At 46.2% G+C, this 25,248-nt stretch overlaps 1 protein-coding gene across 1 annotated transcript in view; it reads right to left on the reverse strand.

Annotated features, from left to right (window-relative positions):
• LOC107116397 (L-threonine dehydratase catabolic TdcB-like) overlaps positions 1-25,248 on the reverse strand; it is a gene marked incomplete at its 5' end in the record, with an annotated part of 32,805 nt that overhangs the window by 1,873 nt on the left and 5,684 nt on the right. Inside the window, 3 exons of the mRNA XM_015418297.1 lie at positions 3,716-3,881; positions 9,529-9,770; positions 12,461-12,577. Coding sequence (XP_015273783.1) covers positions 3,716-3,881; positions 9,529-9,770; positions 12,461-12,577 — 525 coding nt within the window. The remainder of the gene's footprint in view (positions 1-3,715; positions 3,882-9,528; positions 9,771-12,460; positions 12,578-25,248) is intronic.

The following is a 25,248-nucleotide window of genomic DNA, read 5'->3' on the forward strand; positions in this document are numbered from 1 at the left end:
TACAACCGTTGCACTCAGTTTACCACCACTTGGGACCTAGTGGCAGAGTGCAACGGTTTAAAGGGATTTACAACGGTTAGGGATGGGAGGCAGATGTTCACCGTGTGAACGCCCGTAAGTACACCGGTTGGAACCGGCACCCTAACCGTTGTAAATCCCCTGTCTGAACGCACTCTCTGTGTAGTAACCCTGGACTTCCTTTGTGGTAGAAGATCTCATCCAGCTAGTAACAAGGGCTGACCCTGCTTAGCTTCTGAGATCTGACAAGATTGGATTAGCCTGGGCTATGCAGGTCAGAGCATGATATTATATAGATATAAGTGGGGACCCGCAAGGACTTGCGGAAGGCATCTCATCTGCCCCTCCCCCACTATTTCCTCGTTCCCTTTCCTGAGAGCCCCCATGGCCTCTTTTCTGTGCAGTTCTGGTCACCACACCTTAAAAGGGATATTATAGCTTTGGGAAAAGTGCAGAAAAGGGCAACTCGGATGATAAAAGGGTTGGAACACTTTCCCTATGAGGAAAGGTTAAGGCACTTAGGGCTCTTTAGCTTGGAGAAAAGACGACTGAGGGGTGACATGATTGAGGTTTACAAGATTATGCATGGGAAAGAACAGGTAGAGAAAGAGGTACTTTTCTCCCTTTCTCACAACACAAGAACTCGTGGGCACTCCCATGAAATTGCTGAGCGGTCGGGTTAGAACGGATAAAAGGAAGTACTTCTTCACCCAAAGAGTGATTGACACCTGGGATTCACTGCCACAGGAAGTGGTGGCGGCTACAAGCATGGACGGCCTCAAAAGGGAATTAGATAGGCATATGGAGCAGAGGTCCATCAGTGGCTATTAGCCACAAGGTATAGATAGGGGCTCTGGGGCAAGTGATGCTCTGTCTTCTTGGTGCTTGGGGGGGGCAACAGTGGGAGGGCTTCTAGTGCCCTGGCCCCACTGGTGGACCTCCTGATGGCACCTGCTATTTCTGGCCACTGTGTGACAGAGTGTTGGGCTGGATGGGCCTTTGGCCTGATTCAACATTGGCGTCTCTTATGTTCTTATGTTCTTATCCTGCTTCCTTCTCTCCTTCTAGGATGTCCAATTTGGAGATCTCTTGGAATCACAATGGAGCTCCCAAATACAGAAATCAGTTCCCCTCAGGGCTGCCTGCTCCAAGTTAGGAAATTCCTGGAGATTTGGGGGTGGAACTTTGGGAGACTGAGGTTTGGGGATGGAAGCGATCCCAGCAGGGTATAATGCCATAGAATCCACCCTCCAAAGCAGCCATGTTCTCCAGGAGAGCTGATCTCTGTCATCTGGAGAGCAGCTGTAATTTGGGGTGATTTCCAGCCTTCCCCTGGAGGTTGGCAACCCTTGTCCCCCAGAGGAAATGGATGCTTTGAAGGATGAAGTCTGTTATACCCCTCTGAGGTCCCTCCCCTCCCCAAACTCCACCCCCAAATCTCCAGGAATCCCCCAGTCTGGAGTTGGCAACCCTGTCTCCTTCCCACTCAACAGCCAACCAACCTTTATCTGCCCCTTAAGCTCCCCCTTCCCCTGACTCTATCAGCCTCTGCCTAGGAAACCTATGGCCAGCCCCACTTGTATGGTAGGGAGGGTGCCTCACATTCTCCTGTATCCCCGTTCCCCCACTATTTCCCCTTCCTCCCCCCCCAGCAACCCTCCCTTAGCCCCTCCCCTTTACTTGCCTCATTCTCTCCACTCACCCACCTACCTCTTATTTGCCTCCCATCTTTAGCTATATTTATTATTTATTTACTTCATTTATACCCCACCTTTCTCCACAGTGGGGACCAAAACAGCTCACATGATTCTTCTCTCCTCCTTTTTTATCTGCACAACAACCCAGTGAGGTAGTTTACACTGAAAATATGTGACTTGTCCAAAATCATCCAGCGAGCTTCCACAGCTAGATGTGGATTCGAACCTGGGCTTCCTGGACCCTACTCGGAAGCTCTAACTGCCACAACACCCTGGCTTTCATAGGGTAGCTGCGGTTGAACATTAGCAAGCAGCCAGGCCTAGGGGAGTCATACAAGTCAGGCAGTATCAAGTTACCCAGAAGTTGCTCCCAGGCCTGGGATTGCCAACATCCAGGTGGGGCCTGGAGATCTCCCAGAATTACAACTGAATTGCAAATGACAGAGAACTGTCCCACTGGAGAAAATGGCTGGTTTGGAAGGTGGCCTCTGTGGCATTATATCCAGCTGAGGCCTCTCCACCCCCCAAACCCTGCCCTCCTCAGACCTCACCACAAAATCTCCAGGAATTTCCCAACCTGGACCTGGCAACCATAGCCCCAGGCATGGCTCCAATGAGTCTGCCCTCAGAGGCCAAAATAGGCCTGGAAATGGCCCTCTCCCCCTTCCCTTTAATTGACAGAACCCAGCCTGGAATGCTGTGGTTGCCTAGCAACATCCAGTGAGGGAATCTGTAGCTTAAAGCTACAGGCACTCTTTTATCATTTTTGGATTTTTAAAGCCCCCAATGTTTGTTTGTTTTTTTAAATTTCAGATTTTTATGAAAACCCAGGGCCCTCTTCAAGTTTGTAGAAAGATCTGTCTTGACCATTCACAGGGCCAGTCACCGGATTTAAGTATCCAAAATTGGCCAACTTAGTTATTAGAATATAAGATAGATACAGATAAAATGTCAAATATTTTCACAAACACTTGCGTGTCTCAGTCTAGAAACTATTCCAAGACATTATGAAAACTTGATCTATCAGCTGCAATTATGTACAAACAGTCGTAAGGAGTTACTATTTGGACTAGGTTCTCGCTCAAGTGAGAGTTCAAAGGATTAAATTTTCACCCGTACAAATAAAGTTCCTCTCCACAGGAAGCCTAATGTTAGGAAGAAGAGGACGCTAAAACTCTCTTTTATTGGCTTGCCAGTTTAACATATGGTTAAAGTGTCAGACTAGGATCTGGGAAACCCGGGTTTGAATTCAGGAAGCTTGCTGGGTGACCTTGGGCCAGTCACAAACACTCAGCCTAACCGACTTCACAGGGTCATTGTGAGGATAAAACAGAAAAGGAGAAGAACAATGTAAGCCACTCTGAGTCCCCCACTGGGGAAAAAGGCAGGATATAAATAAAGTAAATAAATATAAATTAAAAACATAACCTATGCTGATTGGCTGCTGTACGAAGTAGGATGCTGGGCTAGATGGACCGTTGGTTTGGTCCGGCATTGCTCTTCTCGTGTTTTTACATTTGTTTCTGGTGTGGCACAAACCCCATCCCCCTTTCTGAAGCGTGCCTAAACCCGGATTGGGTTGCATGTTTTGAGTAGCAATACAAGTCAGGTCTTTGGAGCCGTTTTGATCTGCTGTTCTGTCGGAGCTGCTGGTTTTGCCGTTACTGGGATCACGGTATTCACTTAACTTGATCAGAGATGGAAATAGCATAGGGTCACCAAGTCCCCCTTGGCCACCGGCAGGGGATGGAGGGCAGGGTTGCCAGCTCCAGGTTGGGAGATTCCTGAAGATTTGGGGGAGGAGTCTGGGGAGGACAGGAACACCAGCGGGGTCCAGTGCCACAGAGCCCCACCCTCCAGAGCACCCATTTTCTCCAGGGGACTGATTTGTGTAGTCTGGAGATGAGCTTTAATTCTGGTGCCTTCCAAGGTCCCACCTTGAGGCTGCCCATCCCCGTGATTGTCTCCAACACATCAGATACAGTTATAAAAGTGCTTACGATTACAGATATGCTGGGGTTCAAATGCTTTAGCGCCACGGCTGAGCCTGCCAGCAATCCACAGTGTGCCCCTGCTGGGAAGATCATGGCGTCCAGTTTTGGCACCTGCTCGTAGACTTCCATTCCCATGGTGCCCAGCCCTGATAGATACACGGCATTGTCTTCTCTGCAAAAGCAAGCAGAAAGGATTTACTTAGGAAAAGCATGTAGAACATGCTGGGGTGGGTTTTTTTCCCCCAACTGAAAAGAATGAAAAACTTAACTTTGGCCCTGTTCACACGGAGGATTTGCTGCAGGAGATTGATGATTGCATGGCGGATTATCCGGATGCGATCACACCACAACATCCGGGTAGTGGAGCGCACCCGTGGCAAACCCATGGCGTACCGCTGAAAATGCGCGGTTAAAAACTACCTGCTCGAAGGTACTAGCAACCGGTTTGCCACGGGCTGTCTCCGGAGTCTCTCGATGTAATCGCGCCAGCCGCGGCTTTTCCCTCCGGCCCCTCGTTGATGCGCAGGCACGGAGGGAAGGAACCGTGACGTGCCGCTGACGCATGGGATCGTGTTATGGAGACTCTAATTGCGGTGGTGCAAAAAGCCCCGCCTCCCCCCCCTGTTATCTGGCCCATGTGATCGCGGCCTATCATGAGTATGTTGTTAAAGCAGCTGCAAATTCTTCTAGCATGGAAGGATCCTCTTTGAATGTATTTTCTTTTTTTCCTTTTTTCTTTTTTAACTGCCCCCCAAAGGGGCAGGATTTTATTGCATTTTCCACATAACATACACAAACAATCATAACATATACATACATACTTACAAACACATACAAACACATGGAGGTTATTCTTAATTCTACCAATATTTATACTAATACCTATTCCGCCTTAATAACAATTTCTCATGAACTGTGTAAGCAACTTTTCTGTCTCTATCATCCTAACAGGTATATATTTCATTTAGTAAACTATTGGTCTGTCTCTTGCAAGCTTGCCTACATATGTTTGTCATACCAGTTATAAAACCGTGACCAAGTATTCTCAAATGTCGAATCTGTTGCGCCTTTTATCAATAAAGTCCATTCCGCAGCCTCCAAAATTTTGTTTACAAGTTCTCGTTTTGTTGGTATCTCCAGTAATTTCCAATATTTTGCATAGAGAATTCTTGCAGCCGTAGTTAAAAAAAACAATCAAATAGCGATCATCTTTGTTAACTCTTTGAATGTATTTTCTGTCAACGTACATCTTTCAAGATTTCTAGTGTCGCAGAGATGTTTGAGTTGTTTTTAGCACAGAAAAAGACCGAATGGAAAGAACTTAAATGTGACAGGGGTGTCATCATAGACACAACCTTACAGTTGTGATACCAAACTGTGATCCGAAGAACACTTTCCCAGGCGTAAGCCCCACTGAATAGAATGGGGCTTATTTCTAAGGAGACCTGATCCCCAAATTGCAAACCACTTTTATTGGGCAGAAATTGTCACTTCCTTCAAAGAAAGAGATGGGGCCGAATAGGAAAGGTGACAGAAAAAAGGTAAAGGTTCCCTTGCTCGAAAGCCAGTTGAATCTGACTCTAGGGTTGCGGTGCTCATCTCTGTTTCAAAGCCGAAGAGCCAGCGCTGTCCGAAGACGTTTCCGTGGTCATGTGGCCAAACGCTGTTACCTTCCCACTGAAGTGGTACCTATTTATCTACTTGCAATTTCTTGCTTTCGAACTGCTAAGTTGGCGGGAGCTGGAACTAGAGACGGGAGCTCACTCCATCATACGGCACCCGGGAATCGAATTGCTGAACTACTGACCTTCCACAGCCTGCAGTTCAGCATCTTAACCACTTGAGCCACCGCAGCTTCCTTCAAAGAGGGAGATGGGGCCGAATAGGAAAGGTGACAGAAGACAGATCCAAAAAAGAATACATTGGTTCTTTATTTGTTTTATTGTCTTGATGTCACCCAAAGAGACTTGAAAGGCTGAGGATTTTGTGTGTGGGGGGGGGGGGAGGAAGCATAATTCTTTGTTGCAGATCCCTACTCCAGGATCCCCTGGAGAGGGAGGGAGAGGGTAAACGACAGCTAAGTGCTGAAAGGTATCATAAAAATAATTTAAATGAACCCGTCTAAACCTGTGGATGTCTATTCCCTACATTTTCTCTCTCTTGGGAACCTTCTAAATCGTTTTGGAGGCTATTTTAATTTTTAACAAAACCAACTGGATATACAAGCGGCTATCAAAAATATCAGTTCTGGGCAGCTTGGCGGGACATTCTGAGCAATTTTGCCCTTGCTCTTAGCCATCTGTTTTCTGTTTCCATCCAAAATCCAAGCAGAGGAAGCAATACAGTTTCAGACCTCCACCTCGTTCCATGATGAGGGTGGAGGAAATTTAGCATTTGGGATAAGTGAACAATTTTCAGGAAATTAGAGCTTTCAATCTAAAGCGAATTGAGCGAAGTGGATACCACGTAAGTCTTTCCACGATCGACTGCCAAGAACTGGATACCTTAACCTCATACTTGGGACCTCCCTGAAGGCTCTAAGGAGGAGTCAAGGCGGCCTAAATATCAATTGCTAAAAGGGAGAGTGAGCAGATTCGGAGCAAACCTAGGAGGAAACAAGTCTTAAAGAGGGAAAGGCTGTGTCAAGGCTGAAAAATTGGAAATATGTTAAAAAGCTATTTTCCTTTTGTAAGCCTGCAGGCTGACAATGGTAAAAAATTACAAAAAGGCTTTTGGGTAACTGTATGCCACTGCTCCATCAGACATCATCCAAATCAGATGCAGGATACTTATAACTTTTCGTTCGTGGCTGGCAGGAAGGAAAAATGTTCTAATCCCGAGGCAGCTCGCTAGATCTCCTTGTTATGGCCAATAAATGTGCTGTCTTTTCCATTCGGGGAGTCGCAGGAAACAAATGACCTCTCCTTTGTGTCCTTGGCAATAAGGGACACAGAATTCTCAGGCCACCAAATCTGCCCCGAGGGACCCTCCCTGGGTAGGGTTGCCAGTCTCCAGGTGGGTCAAGTAACAAATAAATATGCACCGCAAGAAACTTTTGTAAATTAATGTGTTCTGTTTATAATTAACATTTTATAAAGTACATTGTGTATTCTTATAACATCCTAATCAGGTATATATATTCAGTACGTTCAATATTACAATAACATGCCGTTCGTACATTGCACTTTATGGAATGTTAATTATAAACAGAACACATTAATTTACAAGAGTTTCTTGCAGTGTATATTTATTCGTTACTTGACCTTCCTAATACTGCAGCCCAGGTTGCCACAGCCTCCAGGTGGGGCCTGGAGATCTCCCGCTATTACAATCCATCTCCAGACGATAGAGGTCTGTTCCCCTGGAGGAGCCTTGAGGGGGGCGGGGTTTGAAGAGGGGAGGGGCTTTAGCAAGGTCTAAGGCCACCGAATCCACCTTCCAAAGCAGCTGTTGCCCGCAGGAAAACAGACCTCTGAAGTCTGGAAATCAGTAGTAACTCTGGAAGATCTCCAAATCCCACCTAGAGGCTGACAGCCCTAAACACAGGGGTCGTTTCGTAGAAAAAGAGCTAGGGGAACTCATTAGCATAACTCATTAGCATATGCCACACCCCCTGACATCAGAGGCCCGGCAGTGGACCTGCAAGGCCGGCGGGAGTGCGAGGAAGCCCCGCCAAGGCCCTCCCTGGCCCCAGGCAGGCAGGGGTGGGGAGAGGCGGGGAGGAAGCAACTTACCCTCCCTCTTCTCCTGCCTCCTCCTGGCTGAATGAGGGCTGGAAGCGGGGCGGCCGGAAGCAGGGGGTGGGGCTTCGTCATGTGCCCCGCCCCCTGCCCCTCACCCGGGGGAACTGCAATCCCCCGCGATTCCCCCCGAATCGACCTCTGCCTAAACACCGTAAGAAGTAGCCATCTCATTCTCCTTGATGAGCTCCCGGAGAATCCCCAAGCAGTTTCTTCTCCCAGAACTTCAGAGTGACCTTTTGGTTAAGCTTTCTGTGTCTTGGCAGCAGAGGGTACTTCCTGGCAGAACCATCACATGCCGTCACTCTTGAGTTCCAGTGGCTGGACTGCCGTTGCTACAGTCCTCTCGCAGACTCGGGAGAGAGCTGGGTCCAAAGACCGAGCTGACAATGAACGATTTATTTCTTTGTGCATTCTAAGTTTTCTTTGGACCTTCCGGGCTGACAAGTGACGTTATGCCATCTAAGCAGGGCTTTTTTTTTTTGTAGAAAAAGCCCAGCAGGAACTCATTAGCATAATAGGCCACACCCAACAGCAGAAACTCATTAGCATATTAGGCCACACCCCGATAGCACAGCTCATTGGCATATTAGGCCACACACCATGCTTGCCTGGGCGCCTCAGGCTGCGGGGAGCCCAGGCAAGCCGGCCCTTGGACAGGCCAGGGAAGGCATGGGGATGCATTTAAAAGCCCCCCCAACCCCTCCAGGGCCCCCCTTCATCTTGAAGTTGCTGGAGGGGGTTGCTCTCCAGGCTTTCCCTCTGTAGCCACACACGCAGAGGTTTTGGCTGTAGTGGGCGTGGCCAACTCTGAAGGCAGCCGGAACTCCGTTCCTGTGCGTTCCTACCCAAAAATAGCCCTGCATCTAAGCTAATAGAAGGGAGATATTGGTGGATTCCATATAGCGAAAGAATCTGTACATGCCCTATCGGTGTGGTGGAAACACTGGAACATGTTTTTATCCATTGTCCCCTCTATAAAGATGCTAGGAATAAGACAATCCTCCCTATTTTGAAGCAGGTTAAGGAGCGAACTCACAAGATGATTGTGGGGAAATTGTTGGCAGATGAAATACCAACAATCGCCAGAATGACAGCTAGATTTTGCACCCAAGTCATCAAACAGAAGTACAGTTTTAAATTATAGGAGCCTTCTTTCGCGATGTAGTCTTAGTGGTGCTACTACAAATGTTGATTCCCATATATCAAAATACTATTTATATTGGAATGATGTTGTATAATATGGACATGTGTTTTAATGGTAGTATACCTTGATAGATTTGTAAGTTTTATTACCGATAGACTTGTGCGTGACTGTTACAAGAATAAGGCAATTCATATTAACTCATAAAGTGGGAGATTTTTGCTCAGGCTCGCCGAATTAGACAGAATAATTTGTTGTTGTTGTTCAGTAGCACAGTCGAGTCCGACTCTTCGTGAAGAATAGGATGCATTTTAACAAATTTTAACTAGCATAATAGTTTATGTTTACAGTTACAATATGTATCTAATTTTAACTAATGTAATTAATGTAATGTAACCATTGGAATGTTTATTTGATTACTGCGGGTATGATTTTTCTGATCTCAGATCGTTATAAACTAATAAAGTAACTAACTAATCCAGGCTGACACGGCAATGGTTCTCCATCTAGCTCTTGTCATTGGTCTGAATGCAGCGTCATTCGCGATGGTAACCAAGGGCATTACCACATTCTCATTTTCCTTGCTTGTGCGTCCCCATTGCTATAGGGATGGGGTTTTCAAGGCAAGAGATGAAGAGATAAATCCTATTTCATTCAAGTACACCAGCTCTGGAAAGAATCCTTCCTCAGACCACATAGTTCCTCGAAAGCTTAAACCCTCGATCCACCTACCCTGTGATAGAAATAGTAAAGCATAAAGGTTTGGAAAGCCTTATAAATTTCCTGGTGGCAGCCAGATACACATAATAAAATAAAACCTAAAGAACACTTTAAAGGGAAACCAGACCTCCCCAGTTAAGGGGTCGTCACAGGCCCCATTTAAATGTGTTGGGAGGCAGGGACATGTAGCTGTTACCTGTAAAATACCCACTTACTCTTCAAGATACAGGTAGCCATTTTCCTGTGCCAGCCTCCTGGCATGCAGCTGGGAATCTCTAGCTGTGGCGCCGTAGGAAATTACCATGGCACCGTAGTCACGGCACATTTTCACTCTGGCTGGCGAGGTGCCGGTGGACATGATGACAAATACAGGGATGCGGTGCTCCGAGGCGTGGTAGGCCACCGCCATGGAGAAGTTGTTGTCTGAGGCGACAATCACCCCTTTCCTTTGCTGCTCCTGCAAAATACGAAGGTTTAAACATAGGACTCTGGTTAGCAGCTAGTTTTACTGCAGGGCTAGTCTGAGGAGAAATAAGAAATGGGGGGGGGTTGCAGTCCCCTCCGAATATGGGCTATTGGCAGTCCTTGGCTACCATTTCCTCCAATGACACCACTTTGACTCGGTTGACAGTTGGAGATCAGAGGTTATCTTCAGGGGTATAATCAGATTTGGGGACTGCTGCCTCTGGAACTGCTGTAAGACTACAGAGTGGGGCTGAACCAGAAGAAGAAAAAACAGAGGGGAAGAGGAAACAAACAAGCAGCACTGAAACATGAAAAATACCCCCCCAAAAAACCACACCCCCAGACTGGAAAAGCGTAAATATATTTATGCCCAGATGGAATCTTGAACTGTACATCATTTCCAAGTATAAAACACAAAAAATCCAGATAAAAGATTATAATCCCCAAATACTAAAAAGACAACAGTGTCATAATTGTAGATGGAATCAACTTTAGATAAAGGTAAAGGTTCCCTTGCTCGAAAGCCAGTCGAATCCGACTCTAGGGTTGTGGTGTTCATCTCCGTTTCAAAGCCGAAGAGCCAGCACTGTCCGAAGACGTTTCCGTGGTCATGTGGCTGGCATGACAAAACACCAAGGTGCATGGAACGCTGTTACCTTCCCACCGAAGTGGTACGTATTTATCTACTTGCTTTCTTGCTTTCGAACTGCTAGGTTGGCAGGAGCTGGAACTAGAGACGGGAGCTCACTCCGTCATGCGGCACCCGGGCCTTGAACTGCTGAACTACCGACCTTCCACAGCCTGCAGTTCAGCGTCTTAACCACTTGAGCCATCTTGGTTCTTCTCCACAAGTGTTTTGCTCCCTCTACTGGCTGGTTCAATATTACATGGCTGTATGTCCAGCATTATTTCCCTGCAGGTTTAAATTTCCCTGCAGATTTCCCTGCAGGGAAATATGCCAGACATATTGCCATATAATATCGATTCACAGTTACTCATTCACGCGGGACTAACAACGATTTATGGGGGTAAGGGAGGACAACATATCTCTTTTAAATCACACACATCCACAGTCGGCGAGGGTTTGTTCAGCTGCAGGGTCAGACGTATCCCGTCGGTATATTCACTTCGGCTCGGCTAGATGACGTCAGCTTCTCCAAGTCTTGCAGCACCGCACTGCCACCGCCTGGTCGGAACGGCCCATTACAGGCTTCTCGGAGTCGAAGAGATTTTTTTTTCTTTAGGCTTTCAATCTCGCGAGCTGAGCATTCCGGTCGCCGGCTAACACCTCCCCCACCGGGGGGGGGGTCTTTGGTGTGCCCACCCTCTATAAGGAGTGGTACCCATTTTATCTACTCGCCGAAGCTTTCGAACCGCTGGGTGGATGGCGAGCTAGGGACAAGGTTGTTAGCTCACACCAACACGGGGCTAGAACTGACAGCCGTACTGTTCAGCTCAGATGTTACTAACCAGAGTGATGAAAATGACAAGGTGGAAGAGCCCAATCTCTCTCTCTCTGTCTGTATACACACACACAAACATGTACATGTAGAAACCATGTACATATAGTCATAATAATGAACGCTGGAGAATCCAGTGAGAGGCCAATAATTTGTGCTTGAACTTGAACCATGACAAAACCATGAGGAAAATCCAGGTAGAAATGTTTTAATAAATAAAGAACTTAATCATGAGTGTAACTATTAGCATGATGGCTTGGGCCATGTGTGATAATAGTTACTAGAAAAATAAATACATGGAGGGTACTGCTATGGTTGCCAACTGTCCTGGAGAAAAATGTCCTGTCCCTTTAATAGAGGCTTAAAGTGTGAAAATGGACAGTAGAAGTTTTTCATGGCACTGAGATAAATAACACCACCAGGTAAATAACATCCAATTTAGCCTTTATTAATGGCTAATTACCACCAGGTAAATAACATCCAATTTAGCCTTTGTTAATGCGGTGGCTCGAGTGGTTAAGACGCTGAACTGCAGGCTGTGGAAGGTCAGTAGTTCAGCAGTTCAAGACCCGAGTGCCGCATGACGGAGTGAGCTCCCGTCTCTAGTTCCAGCTCCTGCCAACCTACCAGTTCGAAAGCAAGAAATTGCAAGTAGATAAATAGGTACCACTTTGGTGGGAAGGCAACAGCGTTCCGTGTGCCTTGGTGCTTAGTCATGCCGGCCACATGACCATGGAAACGTCTTCGGACAGCGCTGGCTCTTCGGCTTGGAAAAGGAGATGAGCACCGCAACCCTAGAGTCGGACTCGACCGGCTTTCGAGCAAGGGAACCTTTACCTTTACTTTTTAATGGCAATGGACATTTTTCTCCAGGCCAGATGACAACTTTTAAGTCCACGTAGATCATTGAAGTGACGCAGTGGCAGAATGGTGGGGTCAAGAGGAAAGAAACAACAGTTTGAAGCCTGAGATCCCAAAGAGATGGGCGGAGGATGGTGCGTCTAATTCTCTCCACAACATACAAACCACAGATTAAAATGCTAATACCAAAAAGCAAGGAGCAGTTTTGTGGATAGGTGACTCATTCTGGGAAATCTTCTCTTCCCCGCTTAAGTTTTGTGTGACACAAAGAAAAGGAAGGACGTAAAGGTCACAAGTAAACTGATTAAGGGAAAAGCTCGTTTGCTCAGATACTCACATTTCACCCCACAGGTTTCCCTACCTGCTGTAAGGACATCAGAAGGTACAGTGCGCCCCTCTCCTTCACGGATCCTGTATACTGGAGAAACTCTTTCTTTAGGTATAGGTCCATTCCATATTGCTTTGAAAGTCGAGAATACTGAAAACAATAGAACATTAACTTAGGTTAACCTCCTGCTGCCTCTCCAGCCCATATGGTGGCCAAGATGTCATAGAAACATAGAGCTGGAAGGGATTTCAAGGGTCATCTAGTCCAACCCCCTGCACAAAGCAGGACATTTACGACTACCTTCCCCCCCACCCCTCAATGACCCCTGCTCTTTTGGAATTTTGAGAAAGGGCTTTGGGTAGGGATGGGCATGAACCGGGAAAATGTGGTTCAGTTTGTGGCATGCCCGGTTTGCAAACCACGAACTAGCATAAACTTTTAGCCACCAAACAAACTGGTGAGGTTCATGATGCAGTAGGAAACCCCCCCCCCGGCATGCTAGAGACACCAAAACCACAGCGGAATCTCTGGCTGACTCTCCTCTACCTGCCCTCCAAGTTTGGTGAGGATTGGATTTATGGGGTCTGAGTTACAGCTTCCTAAAGGAGGTGCCCCCTGGAAAGTACTTTCTGGGGAAATGACAGGCCCGGGTTCAGGAGGTTCAGGAGTGTACAGAATGGATCCTGTGCAAGCGAGAGACATCAAAGTCACAGGGGATCTCTCCCAGCTGCTCCTCTACATGCCCTCCAAGTTCTGTCTTCCTGTTGCTTTGAAGTTTGGTAAACATTTAGATTGAGCAGAGGCAGTCTGTCTGGAAATGTATCCATTCACGAACTGTGATTAAGAAAGTTTGTGCAAAAATTCGTGCCAGTTGACCTCCCATGAATTTCAGTTCATGAGCCACGAACCGCCCAAAATTCATCACGAATTAGTTCATGAGCTGGTTCGTGCCCATCCCTAGTTGTAGGTGTGACCACAAAATGGCTGCCTAGGGGCGCTGGACCAATCACAACATGGCTGCCATAGGATGGCAATCGCTAAATTTTATTTATTTTTTAACAGTTTATTTATTGCTTTTTTGACAGACAAACACACAGTGGGATATATAGGTATTTAAGTACATTGTAACATTCCAGTCTGGATTAATAACACCATCATTTCCTCTTTATCCTTTCCCTGTCCAGTATGTTCAAGCACGATTATCTAGCTCCGGATAGACTGGCTAAGTTCTACCCAGGGTACAGTAACCTGTGTTGGAAATGTAACTCACAAGTAGGTTCCTTTTACCATGCATGGTGGACATGTTCAGCGGTTAAAAAATACTGGAAAGAAGTTCATCTGGTAATAACACAGGCAACAGAGGTGCAAATACCACTGGACCCCGAAATTTTTCTGTTGAATATATTACCGAAAAATTGGAAAAAGGAAGAAAAATATGTGGTGATGTATTTATTGGCAGCAGCTAGAATAGTACTAGCCAGGTACTGGAAGAGAGATGAGGTACCAGATAGATGGGAGTTTATTAATAAAATGATTGAAGTCATTGAAATGGACAGTTCAACACAAAAACTCCAGGGCAGCATGAATTCAGTTTTTCAAACAAGGTGGTCAAATGTATATAAGTGGATACAAAAAATATGTGAGGGGAATTGTACCCTAAACACTTTGTAACTATTTGTAATATCAGTTATATTTAAGGATGGATGGACGTAGGATCCGTTTTAGTTTTAGTTTGGGGGTATGGTGTGGGTGTGTTGGTGGTGGTGAGTTTGTTTATATTGTCCTATATTGTTCTACTTGTCTTACTTGTTTATAACAACAAAAAAAACTATTAAAAATAATTTTTTTAACATATAACATTATTTTAACAACAAAATTTATAGAAGATTTAAATTACAATTCCTTTAGTATCACTACTGTTACTATCAATCCGGCTTTATATAGCCCATCAAATTCCTTAAATAATTCCTCAGTCCCTATTTGTGTTGCTTAAAAAAATACCAATTTATATCTAATTATATTCACTCTATGTCTAACAATCCAGATACATTATACTTTCCCTCTTTTCTTTATTTTATCATTTCTCTTATATTTTATTAGAAAACCTATTCATACCTTTACACCTTCTCTTCATTCATCCACAAACTTTAGGAAGCCACACATTTTACTTACATAATTGATATTTCATTTCTTACCACTATTCCAAATTCATTTTTTTCCTGACAACCAAGAGTCTACCAGCCAATTACCTTACATGATTGATAATTCATTTCTGTCTACTAATTCAAATTCATTTTATATTCGATAAACCAAAGTTTTATGCTACTTCATAATCATCTCTTTATACCAGTGTTTAAATCTTTCTTATAATTTTGTTTAAGTTATTTGTTGTTTCTAGGAAAACCTTCTTCTGCTTTTTACATATTATGTTCAGTTCAACAGTAGAAAGCGAGACAGTATCTAACCAATCAGGAACAAAAATCCCTAATATTCCTACTTTACTTAGTTTTCCCAATTCCTTACCTCTACCCCCTTTTCTATGCCGACTCCTACCCAATGTAAAAAAAATACCCTAACCAAAATCCATTCATATACTTAATTCCCTCCGATGCATCCAATAACAATAAAGAAACTTAAATAAGTGAATAAGACATCTATAAATCAAACCTCCCAAATTAATTACCCATAAATAAAACCACCCTAAACCATTGCCATTAATTTCTTTTCTACCAATTTCTCCTTAATAAGCTCCTTTTCCCCCCCTTTTAAGCTAATGAACAACTGTAACCAATCAAATGTAAGAGAACTGTACTGGAGGGAACAAAAGGGATTGGTTGTTATCTATGTGATATGATTGGACCTTAACTATGCAAGGGCGTGGCTACATCAGCCCAGGAGTGTTTAAAAAGGAGCTGTGCTCCACTGCAGTTGTCGTGTGTCGTCTTGTGTGATCTTTGGAGTTCTCGTTCTTAATAAAGCTGATTCACTTGTTACTTACATCGTGGTTGAGTTGCATTCATTCATACTTAACAGTCTGGTATACAAAGAAGAAGACTCTGCAAGGAGCAGCAAGAAGATAATTAGACAGGATAGTGAGGTCAGAACCTTTTATCTCCTGCGATGTGTCATTCCTTGTCTGTCTCCAGATTGCTACTCTCAGAGCAACTTCCCCCTTCTTCTTGGAAGTGCCACACTCATTCTTACCCTCTCAGCTAAAGATGTAGTTAGGAACCTCTCTCTGTCTCTCCTCTTTCCTATCAAGTATGTTAGTTCCTAAATAAACCTTTATCTGCTCTTTCATCAGGTTGTGCACCATTGCTGGGCTAATTATTCTGCCAACATTCTGAAGCACCTCCTCCTCCAGTACAGTGAAGAAAAGCCAGAACTGGTTCTTTCCTTTGGGGGAGAAGCGAGTGAGTCCCAGAGCACACACACTGACAGGCACCATTGTGACCGAGAGCACCATGTTGGGGACCACTGTGTTAGCCATCTGTATCAGTCCACAAGAGAGATGTTTGTAAAAGCTTCCTGCCCGGATCCCCTCAATTACTTTGACTATTTCACATGGCCATTTCTCCCTACATGCTATGTTCTGCCGCTGTTTTTACCCATAGTTCAGCCATATGACATATTTTCCTTGGCAAACGCATGTCTTCCTCTTCCCTGCAATGGGAGAGCAAGAAGGAGCTTGGAAAGGGTTGGAAAGAAGTGGAATGCGCCCTGTGGATTTTTAGGGGATCAGGCAAGGCCTTGGTGTGGGAACACATGCAGACTGCACACCCTCCCGACTGCAGTGGCCCTTAGAAACTGAAGGAATAATCCCTCCCCGAGGTCTTGCTCGGGTTGCCAGGTCCCCCCTCATCACCGATGGGGAATGGGAGATGCAGGCTGGGAAACTCCTGGAGCCTTGGGGTTGGAGCCCGGAAGGGACAGGGAGGTACAAGGCCATAGAGTCCCCCCTCCAAAGCACCCATTTCCTCCAGGGGGGCTGTAATTCCAGAAGATGCCCAGGCCCTACCTGGAGGCTGGCATCCCCAGATCTTGCCCGTTCCTCCTTCTCAACCTTTGAACTGGAAGTGCTGGGGCAGTGGTTCTCAGCCTTCCTAATGCCGCAACCCTTTAATACAGTTCCTCATGTTGTGGTGACCCCCAAACAGCCCCATTGCCAGAGCGACATGTAGCATCATGTCCTGGCGACGGCGGGTGCAACGCGTCTCGCCGTCCCCGCGGCAGGGATTCTGCAAAGAGATGCGATCCCCCGCCGCGATTTGGCGAGACTTGGGAGCCCTATCATAAGACCATCGAAAATTGGTGTTTTCCGATGGTCTTAGGCGACCCCTGTGAAAGGGTCGTTCGACCCCCCAAAGGGGTCGCGACCCACAGGTTGAGAACCGCTGTGCTAGGGGGTTGCATTTTCCTGCATGCAAAGCACGAGCTGTGTCTCCTTCTCGCTCACCTGAAACTCCTTGTTAAAATCTCCAGGTGAAAACTGATCTCATAGATATTTCCTGCAGCTGTCTGTGTTCAAATGTATGAAAGAGAAAGGATGTTGCCCAGTCATTTCTTTTGTGTCCTGTAGGGAAGAAAGACTGGGCAAGAAGGGAGAGTCAGCCAGAAATTCCCCAGTTTTAACGAGTTCTGAAAATGCGTGGAAAGAATGAGAAGACTTCGGGTTTGAGCCTGGTGAGGAAAAATCTACTGCAGAAAATTTCACACAATGTGCAGATTTTAATGCGCAGAAATCGTCCTGGTGATTCTCTGTTGAAGTAAAAAGGTTATTTAGGAGCAGGGCAAACTTGTTGTAACGACAGCCAGATGTTACCCCATATTTATTTATATGTCACAACACTTTCGCTTGAAAAAGAGTGCAAAGAAACTGTGAAGAGTTAAGGATTAGTTTTTCTGGCTGCGATCATTAGAAAGGATGGTCATTAAGATATAAAACCCTGAAGGCCGAAAAATTTTAAGCCTGGCTCCTAAATTTTTGGGCTGGCTCAGAAAGCTGAAATAAAACGTGTCAAAGCCTGTCATATCAATTGAACGGTCTGGGGACATTTGGCTTCCTGGGAGACACAGGCCAGCTGATCAGTCAGGACTGGGCCATTGCTCCAGATCCAGCCCAGGACAGACCAAGCAGTTATTTCACATTTGTTGGGTGTTTGCGGGAGAACTAAAGTTGGCATGAGGGCACTCTGTGGTTTTCTCTGCATTCTCATTTTCCTTGCTTATATATTCCTGTTGCTTCAGGGGATTTTTTAAAAAAATTCTTCACGTTTTGCTCCCTCTGGTGGTCGAGTCAATATTACACTGCTTTATGTCTCCCTGCAGATTTAAACGGCAGGTTTTAATGCCTGACATAAAGCAATGTAATATCGAATCGACCACTAGAGGGAGTAAAACACACGCAGAACAGGAACCCTCCCCCCCAAAAGCAACACAAGCGAGGAAAATGAGAACGAAGAAAAGCCCTGTGTTTGGAGCAATACTAATTTGCAGTCAAACTATGTGTGACGTGAAGCTGTGTGCAGCTTTTGCCTGTGAGGTTTAGCAGAGGAACAGACCAAGGTGCCAAACCTATTTCTCTCCAGCTTACCACTCAAAATTAACCTTTTTCATGGCTTTTCTCTCTATGGAGGAAAGGACAGGAGTACCCAGTGTAGGAGCAGAGAGGCCCTTGAACTTATAGGGAAAGTTGCCCCATGGGCTGCTGCCATGGAAGGCCATCGCTACCAATGTCATTGGAGCCTCTTGGACATTGGAGTCAGTGGCAGATCAGAACCAGCTGGGTCTGATCCAAGCACGGGGGCTCCTCTTGACTTGCTCCAGATGGGCTGTTTTCACTTCTCAAATCTGTGCCTGACCCCAGGTCCCTTCCAGGTACCTTCATATCTCTGCATACTTTGTGCTATGTAAAGTAACACTAAGCTAACCCAAATCCTGTCCAAAGTAAAGCTGATTTCTGCAACCTGCATAAATTAACCAAACCAAGCATGTCATTTTGCATAACTGGACCGGAGTCCAACACGCTGGCCCGAAGCGATTTCTCCAACCCTCCTTCCTTCCTCCTCCCAAGCCACATGCGGCTTCCTCCTGCTGCCGGGGTAAGGGATGAGCAGAAGGAATGAGGCTTAGAGAAATTGTTTGGGCTGCTGGCGGTGTGGCGTGGCACGGCTGGAACAGTACCCGGCCCACCAAGTTTCCTTACTTAAAGATTGTGGTGGGGGGTGCTGCAGATTCTAAAGGGGGCGCTGCCCCGTGCGCCCTACCACTGGCTACGGCCCTGCTTCATGGCCAACATGCTGAGCCTCCTTCTGGTTTCCAAGATTCTATAAAGTATCGCCCACTCGTTTTCAAATCTATATTCGAAACCATAAGGCAGCGTTCCGCAAAATGGTGCCTCCAGGCACCGGGGCCTCCCTTGATACCATCTGCTGTTCAGAAAGTGGGTGGGCCTATTGTAAGGCAGAACTTCTCACCGGCTGCCCTCATTCAAATGAAAAGGCTTTCCACTGATGGAGCAGGAGGACTGGTGTCGTGTCCGCTGACCACCACCAGAGGCCAGCGAACACTCCAGAGCTTGAATCTGGAGTAACAATGGGGACTAGGCTCCTGGCCTCTCCACTGGGGGACCAATGGGACCATGGCGGGAGATTTAAACCCACCAACGGGACCTAGGGGTGTGTCCCCAGGTATGTAGATAGTTGGCCAGCCGGCCGGTTGTCTTTGTTGTGTACCAGTAAGCCATGCTGATCACTACATCGGTCTCAGTTGTTTCGAAATGCGTTCAACCCACTACACAATAACTGGTAAGTACCCGGGCTTCACTCAGTTACCGTGGTCCCGTTTTCCCTTCAGGAGGCGTGAAGAAAGAGGTCTTCCCTTCATCTCCACCTCCCGTGGCAGCCATTTTGGAGTGGTCGCTCACCACCTCCCCTCAGAATTCCAGATGTGCCTGTGGGCTCAAAAAGGTTGGGGACCCCCTGCCACAAGGGCCAGAAACATCTCTCTTTCGTTCTCGGAATCCCGAATCTTATACCAAAACCAGCCCTTTTGTGTCCGTGTGGAACACATGCTGTTCCGAGCACTTTTTGCTACTGCCCTTTAGCCTTCAGCACTAGAAATGTCTTCTCTATTCGGAGGGAACAGTCTTGTAGTCCACTCAGGTAAGAAGGCAGGGCGGTCTGATAAAGAAATAGCAGAGATGCAGGTAAACTGGGGATTTGCGAGGAGCAGCTAGCCCCGAATAAGCGCGTTCCAGCACACCCACGGGATGGCTGCTGGAATGATTTCCGTAGGCGTGGAAACATTCTGTTTGAATGGCAGATCCATTCAACTTGATTATGAAGGGGTGACCATATTTTGAAAAGCAAAAAAGAGGACACATTTCTCGACTTTACTACTTCAAACAAGTTATCGCTCTGACAAATCTCACTTTAGATACCTCTACTGTTCAAGCTGTGATGATTGCTACTAACCAGGGGTCATTTCCTGCAGGAGCGCACAGGAGCGGAGCTTCGGCAGTAAAGAGCCCAGGGGGCGGGCACATGCAACAAGCCCCACCCCCTGCTCCCAGCAGCCCTCAGTCAGAGCAAGAAGCAGCCAGGTAAGCTGCAGAGCCCCCCCCCAACCCCCCGGTCCAAAACAGTCCAGTGGCGCCTTTAAGACCAAGTTTTATTCCGGCACAAGCTCTCCCTCCTCTGCGAGGACAGATCTGCACGTTCCCCCAATAGCTAGCAATTCAAAACAGTCCAGTGGAGCCTGAGCGGTGGGTGTCGCCTTCCGACACACTTCCAGTGATGTCAAGGGTTTGTGGCATATGCAAATAAGTTATGCTAATGAGTTATGCTAATGAGCTCCTGCACCTCTTTTTCTACAAAATGACTCCTGCTACTAATATTCCAAACCTTCCAACCCCGAGAGGACATTTTAATCAGGTTTTTACAAAGAGCCCAAAAGAGGATGGGCACCAAATAAAGAGTTCAGAACCTAAAAAGGTTATTAAAAAATAAAAGAGGGCCAACTCTAAAAATCTAATTATGAAACATACAAAAATATACATGTATTTATTCAACACAAATTAAAATAACAAACAAGGGCCCATTGTTATTTTAATTTGTGTTGAATAAATACATGTATATTTTTGTATGTTTCATAATTAGATTTTTAGAGTTGGCCCTCTTCTATTTTTTAATAACCTTTTTAGGTTCTGAATTCTAGGTTTTAGGTTCAGTTTTTTTCCCTTTTCTCTTTTTTGTCCCCACCAAATAAAGAGGACATGTCCTTTAAAAAGAGGACGTCTGGTAACCCTCGATTATAAAGGATCACGTGGTTTCAATCTACCCAGGATTCCCAAATCAGCACATCGCAAAATAATCTTTGGGCAGGGCAGACCATAGCGATTTCCATATAAGCTGCACATATGGGAATCATTCCATGGAAGCCAAATGCAATTAAAATGGGATGTTAAAAGGAGTTACATTACCAGTGGTGGTAAGGTTCCAGCTGATCCGATTGATAATGAACCCCGTAAAATTTGTAGGGCACAATCTGGCACACAGTTGCACTTCCGCGTGCCACACCCTGCGCTGAGCTATGGCTGCACTTTCCCACTTAATGCAGTTCGTCTCTCGTTCCTTTGCTGAAAAATGTACCTCTGAAGCTCAGCTTCCAAGAGAGAATTGTGTTTGCATCACATTGCAGGGTGTTAGGTTTTGCTCGGGAGTGCACTGAACCACCAGCAACTTCACTGTTGTTTGAACAGCGCAGGAATCATAGAAAATGATGTGTACATTATGCCCTGGCACCTAGCTAAAAAAAATATGAATTCAACACACAATTTGCTTTCCTCATTGCCATATTAGGTATTCCAGCTGATAGCCGGCCGTTCCCAGTTCTTAAAATGCGAGAGAGGCACATTACCAACCTTCTGGCTTGGTTTTTTGGTAGATGGTCATCTACGCTTCCTGAGGGTTTTTTTTTTTTGCAACACTTTGATAGCTCAGCATCAAATAACATTCCGAGAAGCTCTAGTTCATGCACTCAAGCGATGGTTGCCAGCTCTGGGTTGGGAAGAGGCTGGAGATTTTGCGGGTGGAGCCAAGGGATGGTGGGATCTGGTGAGGGAAGAGATCCCAGGGGGGTACAGTGCTGCAGAGCCCACCCTCCAAAGCAGCCGTTTTCTCCAGGGGGACTCCAGAGCTCTGTAGTCAGGAGAGCAGCTGTCATTCCGGGAGACCAGCTGAGCTCTGAGCAGGAGCAGGAGAGAGAGCTGTGAGAGAGGTGAGAGGGTTTCTTTTACTTGATTTCAGCTGAGAGAATTCAGCTAAGGATATTTTGTGGGAAAACTGTGTTTAGCAGTGTGTGGAAGCACTTAGAGTTCTTGCAGAGTCCTGGCTGATTGAGTGTGGGAGAGGAACGGGCATTGTTTGACTGGGATTGCCTGTAATTGAGAGGAAGTGGAAGGGGCATTGTTTTGCCTGTGATTGAGTGCCTGGGTGAATTTGAATTTGAATAGCTGCTGCCTGACCTCTGCTGGGGGAGGCCTCTATTTAAGGAAGCACCTTGCCAGAGGCAGAGGAGACCAGCTGAACTCTGAGCAGGAGCAGGAGAGAGAGCTGTGAGAGAGGTGAGTGGGTTTCTTTTACTTGCTTTCAGCTGAGAGCCAGAAAGACAAGGCCCTAGGCTCTTTGTCTTTCCCGTAAAATAATTTGACTTGATAACAAAAACCACATAAATACCAAGGGTTTAAAAGGGGGATTATATTTATTTATTTTAAAAGAATTATGAAGCCAGAATGCCAGCAGGGGGTTGGGGGCTATCCAGTGTTTTGCACGGAGTGTCACATGTATGACTATCTGCCCACTGGGCAGAAGTCTTGGGTGTGTCCTCGGTGCAAGGAGCTCCTGGTTCTCAGGGAACGTGTGTGCTCCCTTGAGGCCAAGGTGGCTGACCTGGAGAAGCAGAGACAGTCAGCTAGGCACACAGAAAAGACTCTCGGGGACTTGTTAGCTACGTCCCACTCTGGATCTGGCAGCCCCGCTGCTGTCAGGGAGCATGAGGGTCTAGGGGAAACAGGGCACCATGCTGAGGATAAGGGGAATGTGCCCTCAGAAGGGACCTCTTCCCCAGCTGGTGAGCGGCTCTCCTTTTGCACCAAGGAACCATCCCTGAGCAGGGTGGGAGGGGGGCTCTTGGTAGTGGGTGATTCGATCCTTAGGCAGGTAGACAGCTGGGTGGCGAACCCGCGTACTGACCGTATGGTGACTTGCCTGCCTGGTGCGAAGGTAGCGGACATTACGCGTGTTTTAGATAGGCTGGTAGATAGTGCTGGGGAGGAGCCAGTGGTCGTGGTGCATGTCGGCACCAACGATGTGGGGAAATGCAGTCGTGAGGTCCTGGAGGAGAAATTTAGGCTGCTGGGCAGGAAACTTAGGTCCAGGACCTCCAAGGTAGCCTTCTCAGAAGTGTTACCTGTTCCACGCGCAGGGCCGGAGAGACAGGCAGAGATCAGGAGTCTCAATGCGTGGATGAGACGATGGTGTAGGGGGGAAGGGTTCAGGTTTGTTAGGCACTGGGATACTTTTTGGAACAAGAGGGAGCTGTACAGGCGAGACGGTCTCCACTTGTCCCGAGAAGGAACCAGGCTGCTGGCACTTAAAATCAAAAAGGTGGCAGAGCAGCTTTTAAACTGAATATTGGGGGAAAGCCGACAGGAGATGAAAAGTCTCTGGTTCGGGTTGGCTCATCTGAGAGAGGTGAGGGGGTACCGGTTGCTTTTCTACAGGGAGGTGGATTGAAATTGTCCACAGAGGCCATGGCTGGTGACATGGACTGCCGGACAACGACTCGAGATAGCAAGAGGAAGGATGCAGGCTTAACTTGTAAGGGAAATTACAGCTGTTTCTATACAAATGCTAGAAGTGTCCGAGGTAAAATCGGGGAGTTGGAGTGCTTGGTGTCGGAGGGAAAAATAGACATTGTGGGTATTTCTGAAACTTGGTGGGATGAGGAAAATCAGTGGGACACAGTGATTCCCGGTTATATATTATATCGGAAGGATAGGGGGGGAAGGGTTGGAGGTGGGGTAGCTCTGTATGTCAGAGAGGGTATAAAGTCTAGAAAGATTGAGAGGCTAAGTGAATTGGATTCGCTTCTGGAAGTTCTATGGGTTGAAATAGGGGGGCCAAAAGGAAACTTAACACTGGGAGTTTGTTATCGCCCACCAGATCAAAAGATAGAGGAGGATTATAAAATGATGAATGCCTTAAAGATAGCAACTAGACAAAAACACTGTGTAATAATAGGTGATTTTAACTACCCACACATTGATTGGGTCAATATGTGTTCTAGCCGGGAAAAAGAGATTGAGTTTCTAGACACTCTAAATGACTGTGCTATGGAGCAGATGGTCACGGAACCTACCAGGGGAGAGGCGATCCTTGATTTGGTCCTAAGTAACACTCAAGACCTGGTGAGAGATGTAAAAGTGATTGCACCGCTTGGAAACAGTGATCATAATGTTGTTGAGTTCATCATTTGTACAAATAGAGAATTGGCCAAAAAGACTCACACAACCATTTTTAACTTTAAAAGGGGTAATTTCTCTGATATGAGGGGACACGTGGGGAGGAAACTGAAAGGAAAAGTAGAAAGGGTCAAAACAATTGGGGAAGCTTGGGATCTATTTAAAACTACGATCCTAGAAGCTCAAAAAATATATATTCCGCAGGTTAGGAAAGGCACAAACAGGTATAGGAAAAAGCCTGCATGGTTAACAAACAGAGTAATGGAGGCTGTAAAAAGTAAAAAGAATTCCTTTAAGCAGTGGAAAGCTAGTCACAGTGAGGCTGATAAAACGGAACACAGGCTATGGCAAATAAAATGCAAGTCTGAGGTCAGGCAGGCAAAAAGGGAATATGAGGAGCATATAGCAAAAAACGTAAAAACCAACAATAAAACTTTCTTCAAATACATTAGAAACAGGAAACCAGCCAGGGAGGCAGTGGGGCCCTTGGACGACCAAGGGGTAAAAGGAGTATTGAAGGATGATAGGGAAATGGCTGAGAAGCTAAATGCATTTTTTGCCTCCGTCTTCACTGTGGAAGATGAGAAGTGCTTGCCCACTCCAGAACCACTGATTTCAGGAGGGGTGTTGAAAGACCTGAGTCAGATTGAGGTGACGAGAGAGGAGGTCCTAAAACTGATAGACAACTTAAAAACTGAAAAATCACCAGGCCCAGATGGCATACATCCGAGAGTTCTGAAAGAACTCAAATGTGAACTTGTAGATCTCCTGACAAAGATATGTAATCTTTCCTTAAAATCTGCCTCCATTCCTGAGGATTGGAAGGTAGCTAATGTCACTCCCATCTTTAAAAAGGGTTCCAGAGGAGATCCGGGAAATTACAGGCCAGTCAGTCTGACGTCGATACCGGGTAAATTGGTGGAAACCATTATTAAGGAAAGAATTAGTAGGCACATAGATGAACAAAACCTATTGAGGCAGACTCAGCACGGTTTCTGTAAGGGAAGATCTTGTCTCACTAACCTGTTAGTGTTCTTTGAGGGGGTGAACAAACATGTGGACAAGGGGGATCCAATAGATATTATTTACCTTGACTTCCAGAAAGCTTTTGATAAAGTTCCTCATCAAAGGCTCCTAAGTAAGCTCAAAAATCATGGGATAGAAGGACAAGTCCTTTTATGGATCAAAAACTGGCTAGTTCATAGAAAACAGAGAGTGAGTGTAGGTGGGCAATTTTCTCAGTGGAGGGTGGTAAGCAGTGGGGTACCGCAGGGATCAGTACTTGGTCCACTGCTTT

The sequence above is a fragment of the Gekko japonicus genome, unplaced genomic scaffold (assembly GCF_001447785.1).
Source record: "Gekko japonicus isolate JY-2015 unplaced genomic scaffold, Gekko_japonicus_V1.1 scaffold5072, whole genome shotgun sequence".
Classification (NCBI taxonomy): Eukaryota; Metazoa; Chordata; class Lepidosauria; order Squamata; family Gekkonidae; genus Gekko; species Gekko japonicus.